Genomic DNA, 14176 nt, shown 5'->3' with positions numbered 1-14176 from the left:
ACAGCTGAAAAAGTTGACAACACGCGTAGCGTTCATCACCATGCCAACCAACGCCGCGCGTAAAGACGACGTCATCACTTCGCGTTTACAAACAAGATGGCTTCCTAGTCGTTGAATAGTTTTACCACCTGTGAAAAATTCGTTGTTTTGGTCGCCAGAGGATATTTCTTTCGTACGTCGGCGCTTCATTTGCACTTGGCAACATTTTGCCTCATACATTTATATAGAAATTAGCTTAGAATTGATACAAAATGAAGTCGGACATGGAGGAGTTAATGCCGAGACTGCTGCCTGTTGAGTTTGAAGCTGGTGCAGAGGAGCTGGACCTGAATGGACCGCCGAGAAACCCCCGGGAATACCTCCGACAAGTCCAGTAAGCTTACCTCAAACAACTCCCCTGTTTGCCCTTTGGATAGTTTAGTAATGTGACTCTATCGGGGGCTGCTGCCATGTACTACACTGATACTTCCACCGGATATAATGTAAATATGATTGTTATCAGAGGGCGTATCAACTAGCTAGGATGATATATCAATTTCAGGGACTATTCTTTATTTATCACAGGACGGGGGTGGCTGGCGTGTGACTTTTTTTTACTTTACTTTTTATTATGGCCCACCCCGAAGCTACAAATATTTTTCCTTGAGTCTCACTCATTTTATTTTTTTATTTAGTTTTCATTTAAGTTTACAATAAATATTGTTTAATGCTTACATTTCCACGCTTTCCTTGCATGTACACTACTCACAAAAAGACACAATGACTGTCAAATTGAACTGAACTTCATTTTTCTGCATCGGTTGGTTCGGTTTGTCATGTGCTTGAATACTGTCTACCTTTCATCAGGTTGGAGGCTTCACAATGTCCAGAGGTGGTGGTTGCTCAGATTGACCCCAAGAAATTAAAGAAGAAACAAACAGTCAATGCCTCTGTGAGTAAATGTACAGTGAGGAATTTCAAATGAAAATGATATGTATATATAGGCTACTGTATTGTACTGTACTGTACACTGTAATATACAGTGCAATATCTACCTTGGCGTTCCTCTTGATGTGGTCTGATATTAGTATATTGAATCCACTTTTTATTAGTAGTCAGGCTGCTTATATAAAGTATTAACTGAGCTACAAGGGATACATGGATAATGTTGGCATGTATGACACTCAGTGAGATGAGATGAATGTATTCTGTGTCTTCAACTGTCTGAGAAGTGTGTCTTGTGTGTCTCAGGTCGCAGGTTGCCATGCTGCTCCTGTGGGTTTCTGCCCCAGTCTCAGCTGGCAGCAGCACCAAGTCAGTAACTTCTCAGATGTCAGACAGGTAAAACAAAACACACACAAAAAAAACAAAATCTCCCAAACTGTACAACAAAACCGTTGTTAAAGAAAGCAAAATCCATTCTGTCTCATAGCACTCTCCCCCTGCACTTAGAGTTTCAGAGGTTGAGGTTGAGTTGTGTTCTGCAAAGGCATGTAATCACTGGAGTATGTTAACTACATGATCTGTTTTCACTGTCAAACTGTTTTTGGGTTCTGTATTTTGCTTTCAGAGCATCACAAAGAACAGGAATCACTGGAGCAGCCAGACTCTGGATGATAATGTGCTGCTGGTAAGGAGATGGCACGATCGCCGAGTTCATTCAGTAGTTGGAAAAGTGTAAAAACTGATTACCATCACCACAAAGGCATCCATTTCTTAATTTGAGCAGAATGCTGATCTGAAATGTAATGTAGATAAATACACATAAGGCAGGGCAAGCTGAGTAAGAGATGTTGTATTTGTTCTTAATTCATATTTGTTATGTGTGTGTCCTACAGCCAAAGCTAACAGACGAGAAGGGCTGGATGAGATTTTGTTTAGGAGAGACGGTCAATCTGGGCACGTCTTCCTGCCACACAGATGCTGAACCAGAGCCAGCACTGGACTATAGCAAGGTGGTAAAAGTGTGTGTATGTGTGTGTGTGTGTGTGTGCGTGTGTGTGTGTGTGTGTGAGAACAAGAACATCTCATTAAGTAAACCATTAATATGCAGCTGATGTTTTTGTTAATGGTCAGGCAGATCTAATGGAAAGATTTTAATCAATGAAGTTCACAAAGTGCGAAAAACATTCTTAAAACATCTGTGAAATTTCCATCTGTCATTTTAAACACTAGACTGCATTCTACAACTTTTAAACTCTAAAGTGACCACAGTTATAGCTGTTTGTTTTTTAATTATAGAAGAACATGTAATATAATAACCCAAGCATGTGTCTGTGCTCAGGTGGGCTTCCCTCCCTTCCTCAGCATAGTCAGCAGACTAAACCAGGTAAATAACTTCCTCATTTACACATTGAGCTCACACTCAATCAGTTCAACAGTCTGATTATTACATATGTGTTTTTTCCCATCTCTCTGTGTCCAGTCTACCGTACTGATGGTGTTGGAAATTCTAATCTCTTGGTTTGAGGAACACCACTTTGTTCCACAGTTGGTGAGTTAAGTTTTTTTTAAGTCACTCCACATTTTTCAGTTATATTCAGATATATTTTGCCCCCTACTGTGACATTGTGGATAAACAGGACGGTGGCATGTCCATCTTATTCCTCCTAACCAAGATAAAGTATGCGATGAACACATCTACATTTTGTTTTTGCTTGTCCATTCTAATCCATTCCACAGTTGAAATATGAAAGGCTATCATTGTATAATGGTTTGTTTTCTTGTGTGTCTGTATCACCTGTTTGTTTCAGGGTCGCTGGTTGTATGCTTTGTTGGCCTGCCTGGAGAAGCCTCTGCTGCCTGAAGCCCACTCCTGCATCAGACAGTTGGCCAGGAGATGTGCTCAGCTCCGCAGCACACTGGTAGGATTCAGTCTGTACCACTGTCCTCTAGCCTGTGGTTAACTACTACTGCCACCCTCTGTGTAATACTACCTGTGTGTATTTGCTGTACTCTTAGCTCGAAACCTACGAGTTGCTATCTACAGTATTTTGGGGGAATTTTTTGTCTGTCTTTGGTGTTTAAACTTCACTGCAGGGTAGATCACACAACACATGCTAACTGGCAGTGTTCTTTGACAAAATCAGTAACTGGATAATGGTACTGTACTCCTACATGTTAACTATTCACAGGTGTGTGTGCGCTCATTTCTTTGACATAATTTGATTCGTGATGTGATACATTACAGCTGATGATATCTGTATGTGTCTTTCTTTATGAATCCACAGGAGAGTCCGGAGGATGACAAACTGCCCGCTCTCAACCTGCTCATCTGTCTTGTTGCCAGGTATCTACCACTGAGTTGTACTACTGTAATTTATATTGGTCAGGTCACATAAACTCTGATATAACTGGGCTGTCTGCATTAAATCCAACACAAAGAGACTTAGTGCTGTCAACATTTTGTGGTCCTAGCTACCAATATTGTACGTTTAGAGTGATTACACCAACATATTATACTTTGAATGATGTCAGATATAACTTGTGTGCTAAACACTATATGCATGTAATTATGCTAATTTTCCTTTGTCTTTGTTGCAGATATTTTGAGCAGAATGACCTGGCAGACCAGCCGCAGTGAAAGCAGGGGTGAACTATTGACCAACATCAACAAGACAGTGAGAAGGGATGTGTCAAAAGCCCTCTGAGTGATAGAGCATTCAGACAGCAGGCTGTACAATAAAGCAACAAGAAATGACCTAAAGATGGAGAGTCTTTGCCAACTGAGTAAAATCACTGGAGAGAACTGAACATTTCCAAGGATGCAACACTGCAAACAACCATGTAGGGAACTTTGGAGATGCTGCACATTAAAGTTGCTATAAAAGTTGAGGACAGAGCCAAAGGGACTAGATCATGAAAGTAGCCATGTTATTTGAACCTTTGCTGATAAAAATGAACAGCAAACAAAACTAAAGATAATAATCATCTTTTGTTTCTTTGTAAATTTAATTGAGGTTTATGGATGCAATATTTTTCTATTAAACTGTGCTTTGTGGGATAACTACGTGTGGACAGTGTTGGTCATGAAATGTTCAGGCCCCCCACAAATATAGTTGCAAATATTAATACTGTTGCTTTTAAGTTGGACAAAGGGCAAAGCTATAGGTCCAACACGTACAATACACAAGCACTGCACACATCACCAACCATGAAATGTACCAATTCCCACTTGCTGCAGGGTAATGACCCACCAAACATGGCATGACTGCTGCCAGGGGCCTGACACCTCAGATGATCACATTTAGAGAGCCTTTGGAATGAGCCCCTACTCCAGCCATGCTGATGTACAGTCATAGGGTACCAGCACATGACAGACCAAATTCTGTCTTTGGCTAGTCCCCTGTTGGATCATATTAAGCCTGTTGTAAGGAATCTTGGTGTGTGATTTGACAGGAATTTATGTTTTGAGCAGCACATAAAGCTTATGCAATCATTTATCATCTTAGAAATAATTCAAAAATATAAATTAACTGAACTTTTAAAGATTCCTTCATCTCATCACAAATAACTGCAACAGCCTTTTCAACCCAAACAAAGAGGCATAATCACATCTCTCCAGTTTTGGCCTCTATTCACTGGCCCTCCGTATGTGGTAGAATACATTTTAAGATTTTACTGATTACTCTTAAGGCTCTTAATGGCCTCTATCCCTGCTTCATTTCTGACCTCTCAGTTCCATGTGTACTGGTATGTACTTTTGAGATCCTCAGGCAGGGGTATTGCCTCGCTTGAATACCAAAGAGGACAGAGCGTTTGCAGTCAGGGCCCTGAGGCATTGGAGGGATAAACGATCAGATCAGCTGAATCCGTGATCTCTTAAGTCCCTTCTTGAAACATTCTTTTATTGGACAGTCTTTCCTAATTTTACTTGAGTTTCCATTCCTTTTGAACTGTCTTTTGAACTTTAATTCCTCGATTTTTATACAAAACTCTGTCTTTGAAACAGTAAGATCAGATTATTGGTCTTGAAATGCCAAGTTAAAAAGATGCTACATACATACATACTAGAGCTGAAATGATCAATTGATCAATAGAACACTGTCAAACCATAGATAATTGATCAAAATGGAAAGATTTGTTTTTTTTTTGCAGTACTGTAACATAATTACCTTTGGATTTTGGTCTGTTGGTCAGACAGACTGTTTGAATATGTAACCTTAGACGCTGGGATGTGATGAGACTTTGTATTTTGGCATTTAACAGACCAAACGATTGAAAAAAATAATGGAAAATAATGATGAATAATTATGATGCTGAAAACAGTTGCAGCCCAATGTGAGAAAGAAATACCAAACCACACAAATTTTCACTAATAGCTCACCTTTAATATGAAGCAGATTCTCAGTCGGTACAAAAAAAAAAAAAAAAAAAAAAGATTTCATAAACCAGCATTTGAGCAAATCAAACATGTACCATATGATGACGATACAAGGGCCTTGACATTGATCAAATAGTGGAAATAAATGAGGTTTAACAGCGTGAAACACAACTACTGTACGCTAATGGTTACTGCTACCATAACCACCAACACCCCAGCCTAAGGCATTATGATCAGGATGGAAAAAAAAAAATCAAACATTCAACACCAGCTTTTCATCATAGTGCCACAAAGGCCTTCATAAAACCTACATGTCAGGCCAACAATATTTTTTTAAACTGGATTTAAAATGACCACACTATAACCAAGTCTGGAATAGTCTTGCCGTCTTAAACCTGTTTAATATGGGATCCAATCAGAGACAGATGCACCACTGACTTAAGTCCACTTTACATTTCCTTTTGCAAAGTAAAAAATACGGGAGAACTTAGGAAAATCATGACCAGTCATCCACTTCCTTTTCGACATTGATTTATAAATCCCTACAGTGAGAAAAATCCTTCTGTTAAAACCTCAATAAGCCTTTATGTAGCGTTTTAAGGGAAAATACTAGTTTAAAAACCTTTGTCTTGTGTCTTTAAGTAAATAGTTGATTTCTCCCTCAGTGTTTTTTATTTGTAAGTTTTACCATACAGATGCTGAATGAGAACCACATTAGCGTCTCTTGTCCTTCCTGTCTCTATCTTTATGCTCCCTATCGCTGCGGGACGACCTGCCCCTCCCTTCCTCGCTCCTCTTCCTCCTCTCCTTGGATCCCTTCGAGTCCCTCCCTCCTCCGCCACTCCCTCCTCTCTTGCGGTGACTTCGCTCCTCTCCTTTCTTCCTGTCCCTGGCCCTATCCGACGGCCTCCTCTTGCGCTTGCCACTGTCTCGGCTGCGACTGCGGCTGCTGCTGTTGGATGATGAGGACGAAGAGGATGAGGACGACGAAGAGGAGCGGCTAGATCCGGAGGAAGAGGACGAGCTTCCGCTGGAGGAGGAGCCGGAGGAGGAAGAGGAGGAGCTGTTGCTATGACTGCGGCCCTTCTTTGGCTCCTTTTCCTTCTTCCTCCCTCTCCCACCGTCCTCTTCCTCCTTAGAGGGTGCAGGGGTAATGCTGGGGGCCTCCTGGGAGTCAGGAAGTTTTGGGGGTGCTTCGTCCCCTGGTTTCCCTTCCACAGCCTGGGTCTCAGTGGCTGAGTTCTGGACCTCAAGGCCAGGGATGATGCAATCCTGCCCAGGCACCATGAAGGCTGTTTGGGGTTCTAAGGGTGGAGAGGATCCCTGGGCCTCAGAGGACTTTTCTGCTGGTTCCTCTGTAGCGTGGCTGAGCTGGGGCTGGTGACTGATGTCTGGTGCATCTTGGCTGGTTATAGTTGGTTCAGAGGACTGGGTGTCCTGGGTCTTTTCATTCTGGAGGTCTGTGGGCTCCTGTTTACTGTCTGTTTCTCCCCCCTCACCCTTACTCCTGTCTGCCTGCTCTGGCCCACCCTCCACCTCCATCTCCTCTGACCTTGGACTTGCCTCCTTCTCGCCCTTCTCCTCGCTGTCCTCTCCTCCTTTAACCCCCTCCTCTCCTTCCTTCTTCTCCCTTTCCTCCCTCTCCTCACTCAACTCCATTCCCTCCACCTTTTCTTCCACCTTCTTCAACACCTCCTTCTCCCTTTCCTCCCTCTCCTCACCCTTGTCCTTCTCCTTCACCTTTCTATCCCCCTCCTTTCTCCTCTCCTTCTCTTCCTCCTCCTCATCTTCCTCCTCCTCTTCCTCCATAACTGCAATCCCCTTGTTACCTGTCACCTTGACTACCTGACCTGCTGGCTTACCCTCCGCCGAGTGGTCCATCCCTGTTGCTGCCGTGTTGCCATCCTGGTCACGGTTTGGCTGTCGCCGGGGCCGGGACTCCATCTTGCTGAGGTGCTCGGCAAAAGCCTCACGCCTCTCCTCAAACACAGCTGCCCAGAAAACAAAAACAGAGATCAACAGGCGTTAGAAAGTGATAAACACATGCAAAGCAGTTTTCTCTAAAACGAATTCTCTAAAAGAAGAACCCTACTGACCATTTAGTTTCTTGGTGGAGTCATCGAGGAGTTTCTGTGAGGCGGAGCACATTTTTCCAGGCACATAGAAGATATGAGGCTTGGTCTTGGTACGAATGTATTTCACCAGACGATTGTTGTGGCTCGTCCACTCCTCTTGCTGTGCCATGAAGGAAAAGAGAAGGTTAAATACAAACTCTCTCCAAACATGACAACATATCTTTGCATTCCTTTCCTAAACCACTCATCTCTGAATACAAACAATCTGTCAGTGCTGTAAATAACCTAATCTTAAAATTTCACAGACATGTAGATATTCCAGTCACCTGTCCAATGCTTTCATTTTTAGATCTCAATGTCTCTTGTTTCTACCGGCTCCAAAATGTTGTTCAGAAGCATTTTCTTACCAGCTGAGCTAATTCCACTTTCTGTTCCAGTAGCCTCAGCTCAGTCTGTTTGGCTCTCCTCTCTTCAAACAGCTCCCTCTTTTCACTCTCCACCTTCTTTTTCTCAGCCTCAGCTTGAACCTCAAGCTTCTGCTCAATCTCTGAACGTCGCTTTTGCTGTGGGGGCAAAACCAAAAACAAACAAACAAACAAACAAAAAAACAGTGACGGGATTAAGGAGGGGAAGAGTTTAAGAGGAAGATAAACAGTGGTAGTGCACAAGCATGGAAATTGTATTGTGTAAATACTGTGTCAGCAGTTGGGTTTCCCCAGCATAAAAATCCTGCTCTCATCCATTACTTTTTTATTTATAAAATCGGAGAACATAAATCAACCCATTTTTTCTTTTATTGATCAGTTTGGTTTCAGTGACCAATCTAATTCAGTACCTAGGTCAAAGTGTAATTAGATCAAAATATTTCAGGGGCAGTTTGTTGTCTTTGCCTTGTTGGATGATAGTAGCCAGTATGAAGAACAATTCTTAATATACACAATTCTGGTGACCGCCCTGTGGGTTCTGCCATCTTGCAGTACTGCCATTACTGCAGTGGCAAGTCAGCAGTGACAGCAGAACAGGTTTAAGGCTTTTCTGAATTATCTCAGTTAACTGATGACAAATGTTGGCATTTGACTGTCTGCCAAAAAATAATAAATAAATAAAATTCACTCCCAACAAACAAAACAAACAGAGTTGCCGGTGTGGTGGAGACTTTCAGCCAAATGCGTCTGTGCTTGCTCCATATAACTTAAATAAATAGTTGCCTTAGATAATAAACAGACAAAGATATTATAGGGAGACGACACCACAGTACCAGCGTCTTATTTACTTTCAGTCCTTCCTCGGATTCATCTATACCTCTGTTTCCTACTGAGGGTGTCTGTTTATTTGCTTTGTTTGGCCTCTTCAATGACAGTCAGCTCAACAGTTCACTGATAAACTGAACAGATTTTCCTCACCTTCTCTGTGGAGACGTTGGACTCTTGTTTAAATTTTTGTAGGGTCCCCATCAGCAGGCCGAACATACGCCGATTCCTGAACAAGAAAACAAACACCATTTCACACAATTGCAGGTTTCAGCCGCACAATGATAAATATTTTTGTGTGTGCCATTCCCCATTTTCTTTCTTTGCTGGTGCAATTCAACAAATGTGACTATAAAAACTCATGGCAGTCATCAGCTTTGAATGTTAGGACTGTGGGCTCAGAGCGTATGCTGTCATACCTCTGTTTGCCCCTCTCATCCATGGTTTGATCTTGAATGAGGTCTCTGCGTGTTCTCTCCTTGGAGGTAGCTACTACAGACGACTGCAACGCCGGCTGAGGGACAGAGAAAACATGAAGGAGAACAAACCAATTTGTTAGGTCTGTTTGTCTTTCAAAACGCTGAATGTCTTATCTTCTTCTAATATTTGACATTTAAATGTGACAATCACGACAGTCTATTTCTGACAGAATACTCTGAGCTGCCTGTCAACCTGCCTACGTTTTTTTTTGTCAACCCAAAACATAACCTTTTCCCCCACAGAAGAACAGCACTACCAACACAGAAGACATAAACTCTTTATTCTTACCTTTTTGACATCGTCATCGTCCTCGGCGTCGCTGTCGTGGCGCATGTCTCTCCTGGCCCTCTGGTCCCCTGCCAGCCTGCAGACACGTAAAAAGATAAGACACTTCACAATCTATGCAAATATATCACCTGCAGCTCTCACAGCTGTCAGGATATGAAGAATCAAAGTGATTCAATTACATAAACCAGAGCGGTGATCTGTACACAGGAAGAAGGTACAAAAATAACTGAAAGGCGGCAACAAAACAAACACAGAACAAGAGGGTAAATGTTGTCATATCCTCTGACTGCTGTTTGGCCTGAGGCAGTCTATGGAATTTGTTCAAATGAAACAATTTGGATCTGCTTGAGCAATACCAGCAAGTGGTATACTTCCCAACATCACCATTAAATTCAGTTATTAAACTAGTGACATTCTGTTGGATAACTGAGTGGAGCTCTACACTCTCCACTGAGGACAGACCAAAGCTTCAAAATCAGAGAATCTGAATAGATTATTTTAACTACTTAAATTACTTGTGTTTGAGTAGTTGCACCAGTCAATACGTTTGTTTCAATCTACATGAGATGTTTTACAATCGTTGTAGCTGAAATGTTAGCACGTCAGATACACATGTATAGAAACAAACAAACAAATATGTAAATGAAATTAAATAAAATAAAAGCTCACCTCAGGAGGGCTCCTTCGATGTCCCTCTGCTTGGCAGGGGGGCCGCCGCTTCCCATGTCTGAGAGACTACGCCTGGGAGAGGACACAGAGACAGTGGTTAGAGTAAGCAGGCAGCACTTAATGACAATAAATGTGTGATTTATAGAGAATTTATTGTCAGCTGGAACAAATCAATGACCTGCGTATGTTTTGTCAGATCTAGTTTTCTCTTATTCCTATTTACGTTTTTGTTTTACCAAAAAATATCAAGGAAAATTAATAAAACGATGTTTGACAAATGTTGATGACAAATGACAAATACTTCTTGTTTGTATTGTGGTCAGTTCAGTACACCAAGCTCAAACTGAGCATCATACCTAATAATTTAAATGCTAGATCTACCAAACAGCAGCAGGAGAGTCTAACACAAAATCTGTTGTGCTTTTCAATTCCTCATGCTCTTACCACCAATTATGCCCCTGCTGTATGGTGGTAATCCTGTCAAGCAATTCTACAGATTAACAGAGCACATCCTGTACCTACCATTATCTTAACGAACATGCATGCCGTTGGATTTAGCCATCTAGACCACAGCCTTACCTGAGCAGGTTGATTCCTCTGCCTCTACCTCCACCGGGGCCTGCCATGGGGCCGCCGAGCCGACGGATCTGACCCGGTCTGTAAACAGAGAATGAGGCAGGCGTCATCACAACATTACCTTTCACCACAAAAATCTTAAACTCTGGTCTACTGAATTACAACAGCTCAGAACAAAAAATGTATTATCATTGTTTTTGCAGTAATGTTATTGTGGCTTTGTTTAGAGCAGAGACATTTGGTACTACATAAAAAATCTGTGGTGACACCCGACCGACGCCTGCAGGGCCTTGTAACGGCTGGCCTACTAGGTTTCATATTTCACTCCAGAGAAAGAGTTATGAATTCCGGGTGTATTTATCACTTTGTATGGCTAATTCATTTGGTTTGGACACAGGTAAGGAGAGATCGCGGAGTTCCAGCTAGCACAAAGCAATTTTAGGGAGGGGGTAATGTTTGCTATCTGGCTAACGCTAGCCGACTCATGCTAACACATACGGCTAGTCATTTGAATGCTAGCACGTTGCTAAGATTATCACTACAAATATGCCGAAAGCTAAATAACCACTCGGGGGTTTTACCTCGATTCATTAGGATCACGTCCCGTTAATTTACGAATGTTATCGTCCACATTTTTCAGGCTTTCCTTTGCTTTTTCGAGCTGGTCTTGCAAGCTCCGCACCGCCACCGCCATCTTGCTTCCACTAGCGCGAATCACGTGTTCTGTGTTCTTCTTCTACTACCTATTTACTGGGTTTTCTTCTTCGGGTGTACCGGGAGCTGATATGTGGGGTTGTGGTGCATTACCGCCATCTGCTGGTCAGTTTTTATCACATATCACTTGTTCCAGTTTCGGCTACTCATTAAATATAATATTTCCCAAAATGTTGTGATTATTATTATTTTCCTAAAGATAAAATAATAATTGATAATTTGACACCAATCGCATTGCTTAATACTGATTATAAGGTTCTTTGTGGGGCTGCTGGATTTCGAGCACATCACAGCACTGAGACTGCACTTGTGAAAGTTTTAAATGACATTCATCTGAGCAGTGATGCATCAAAGATTTCGATTCTGGTATTACTAGACCTCAGTGCTGCATTCGACACAGTTGACCATAACATACTGCTCGACAGACTAGAAAAGTTTGTGGGACTTTCTGGCACCGTGCTAAATTGGTTTAAATCTTATTTACAAGACAGGGATTTCTTTGTGTCACTTGGCAATTATGAATCTGTGCGAACAAAAATTACATGTGGAGTTCCTCAAGGGTCCATTCTTGGGCCTCTTCTGTTCAACATCTATGTGCTCCCTCTTGCTCAGATTATGGAATATCATAACATCTCCTACCATACTTATGCAGATGACACACAACTTTACATAACAGTGTCACCAGATGACTACAGTCCCCTATATCTACTAAATAAGTGCATTGACGAAATCAATACGTGGATGTGCCAGAATTTTCTACAACTAAACACAGAAAAAACTGAGATAATTGTTTTTGGCCCCAAAGAACAAAGATCAATAGTCAGTGCTCACCTTGACGCCATGACACTAAAACCTACAAATCAAGCCAGAAATCTTGGTGTAGTTCTGGACTCAGACCTAAATTTCAATAGTCACATTAAGACAATTACTAAATCAGCCTACTACCACCTTAAAAACATAGCGAGAATAAAAGAATTTCTGTCTAAACAAGATACAGAAAAACTTGTTCATGCTTTCATTTTCAGCAGGTTGGACTATTGTAATGGTGTCTTCACAGGCCTGAGTAAAAAATCAATCAGACAACTGCAGCTCGTCCAGCTGGCTGCTGCCAGAGTCCTCACCAACACCAAGAGAGTGGAGCACATTACACCAGTGCGTAAATCACTGCACTGGCTTCCTGTGTGTCAAAGAATAGACTTTAAAATCTTGTTGTCTATAAAGCACTAAATGGTCTCGGGCGTAAATACATCTCTGATATACTTGTACGTTATGAAGCATCCAGACCCCTCAGATCATCTGGAACAGGTTTATTCAGTGTTCCCAGGATCAAAACCAAACAAGGTGAAGCAGCCTTTAGTTTCTATGCTCCCCGCCTGTGGAACAAACTTCCAGAATATCTGAGGTCGGCTGAAACTGTCAACTCATTTAAATCAGGGCTTAAGACATTACTATTTACTGCAGCTTACCAGTGAACTACTGTTTTTAACTATTTATTTTCTTGCTTTTAGCTCTTGTTTTTAATGATCTATTGTTTTTAATGTATTTCTCTTGTAAAGCACATTGAATTGCCTTGTGTATGAACGGTGCTATATAAATAAAATTGTCTTGCCTTGCTGCGAGGCTGAAGAAAGGTATTTAAAAAAAAAAAATAGTGAGACACAATCAGGATAGTTGAAAGGTAGGCCAGTATATACATACGATAAAACAACAACTGACATTATGAAAATTTGGAGTAATGTAAAGTGTAAATAAATTCTAAACAGGTAGTTGCAGAGTGATATCACAATCTTTGGCAACATTTTGTTATCTAATAACTTTTATCTTAGAACGATGAATGAGTGTAAATTTTAACTTCATATGGGGGAAACAATGTCAGTACATAAGGAAGAAGGACATGGTTAAAAACTATGAAGATGGGGATGTGAATGTGATTGATTCTGATATCCTGAATGGTGTCCTGAAATTAAAATGCTTAAAATCTTTCATTACGAATAGTCACTCCTTTTGGTTTATTGTCCCCAGTGTAATTTTTTTTTTCTTACATTGTGACAATGAGTGTAACTCTTTATAATTAAACTATCTGCTTTCCATCAGCAAGTCCATCTCTGTTGGAAATTAATATATAAACGTAATTTCACACTACATGACACACCAGTTTGGAACAACAGATACACATTGCTCAGCAGAAAATCTGTGTACATAGAGGAATGGGTCTCCACAGGGATTTGGGCTGTTGCTCATTTTATGGATGGGAATGGAAATGTATTACAGCATGAGGAGTTTTGTGAGAAATTCCAACTCCAGTGACCTGATATACTAAAAGCCATACCACTGTCTCTGAGGTCAGTGGTTAAAGAAAACCTTCTGTACTTTAAGGTCTGTCCTGGACTGAGACAGCTTTGATTTTTGTGACAGTGAATGTACCAACAAAGTTCTGTGAAACTTTTTATTAAAGGTATTTTTCCTCAACTCAGTAAGAGGAAATCATATTCTCAAGGAATTTCCACTGCCTCATACGGTAAAAAAGTGCACTTCAGCGTTTTAAATGAGATTCATCCAATGAACAAACTCTTATAGCTGAGATTTAATTTTGATGTGAATAATTTTACATTTTGTGAAAGGAAAATTGAATCTTTGTTACATGTGTTTTTCTATTGTATATCAGTGCAGGCCCTCTGGGGCGATGTGCAGTGCTGGCTACAGTCCAGGGAGATTGAGTTGTCACTCTTGAAAGTGAAGAGTCATATTTGGTGTTTGTGTTGAAAACAAGGAAGCAGACTTGGTTCTAAATATTGTCTTGTTACTAGGGAAGTCTTTTTTTA

General features: G+C 41.1%; 2 protein-coding genes across 2 annotated transcripts; one reads left to right on the top strand and one right to left on the bottom strand.

Annotated features, from left to right (window-relative positions):
• The first annotated feature begins 76 nt into the window (after window positions 1–76).
• On the top strand, window positions 77–3979 carry gemin2 (gem (nuclear organelle) associated protein 2). Its single transcript, XM_033643251.2, has 10 exons — window positions 77–373; window positions 847–931; window positions 1231–1320; window positions 1550–1609; window positions 1818–1934; window positions 2264–2308; window positions 2405–2473; window positions 2733–2843; window positions 3210–3268; window positions 3523–3979. The coding sequence occupies exons 1-10, from the start codon at window positions 252–254 to the stop codon at window positions 3560–3562; spliced, it is 798 nt and encodes a 265-aa protein (XP_033499142.2). The 5' UTR covers window positions 77–251; the 3' UTR covers window positions 3563–3979.
• Window positions 3980–5287: 1308 nt separating this feature from the next.
• On the bottom strand, window positions 5288–11372 carry pnn (pinin, desmosome associated protein). The gene is made up of 9 exons (XM_033643621.2): window positions 11222–11372; window positions 10644–10721; window positions 10065–10136; window positions 9396–9471; window positions 9047–9141; window positions 8781–8856; window positions 7785–7940; window positions 7399–7537; window positions 5288–7293 (listed from the first exon to the last, which is right to left on the bottom strand). Exons 1-9 carry the CDS (start codon window positions 11332–11334, stop codon window positions 6017–6019), a joined length of 2082 nt encoding a protein of 693 aa, XP_033499512.2. The 5' UTR covers window positions 11335–11372; the 3' UTR covers window positions 5288–6016.
• Window positions 11373–14176: the final 2804 nt, after the last annotated feature.

This window comes from Epinephelus lanceolatus, chromosome 15 (assembly GCF_041903045.1).
Source record: "Epinephelus lanceolatus isolate andai-2023 chromosome 15, ASM4190304v1, whole genome shotgun sequence".
Classification (NCBI taxonomy): Eukaryota; Metazoa; Chordata; class Actinopteri; order Perciformes; family Serranidae; genus Epinephelus; species Epinephelus lanceolatus.
The sequence above is the reverse complement of the archived record's forward strand: the minus strand, read 5'-3'. Positions and strand labels throughout refer to the sequence as shown.

Coding starts and splice junctions, on each gene's coding strand:
- gemin2 (XM_033643251.2), top strand. CDS start 252: ATGAAGTCGGACATGGAGGAGTTAATGCCGAGACTGCTGCCTGTTGAG. Junction 932..1,230: donor AACAAACAGTCAATGCCTCT/GTGAGTAAATGT, acceptor TGTGTGTCTCAG/GTCGCAGGTTGCCATGCTGC. Junction 2,474..2,732: donor ACCACTTTGTTCCACAGTTG/GTGAGTTAAGTT, acceptor TGTTTGTTTCAG/GGTCGCTGGTTGTATGCTTT.
- pnn (XM_033643621.2), bottom strand. CDS start 11,334: ATGGCGGTGGCGGTGCGGAGCTTGCAAGACCAGCTCGAAAAAGCAAAG. Junction 10,137..10,643: donor AGAGGAATCAACCTGCTCAG/GTAAGGCTGTGG, acceptor GTCCTCTCCCAG/GCGTAGTCTCTCAGACATGG. Junction 7,294..7,398: donor CTCCACCAAGAAACTAAATG/GTCAGTAGGGTT, acceptor TTTTCTGGGCAG/CTGTGTTTGAGGAGAGGCGT.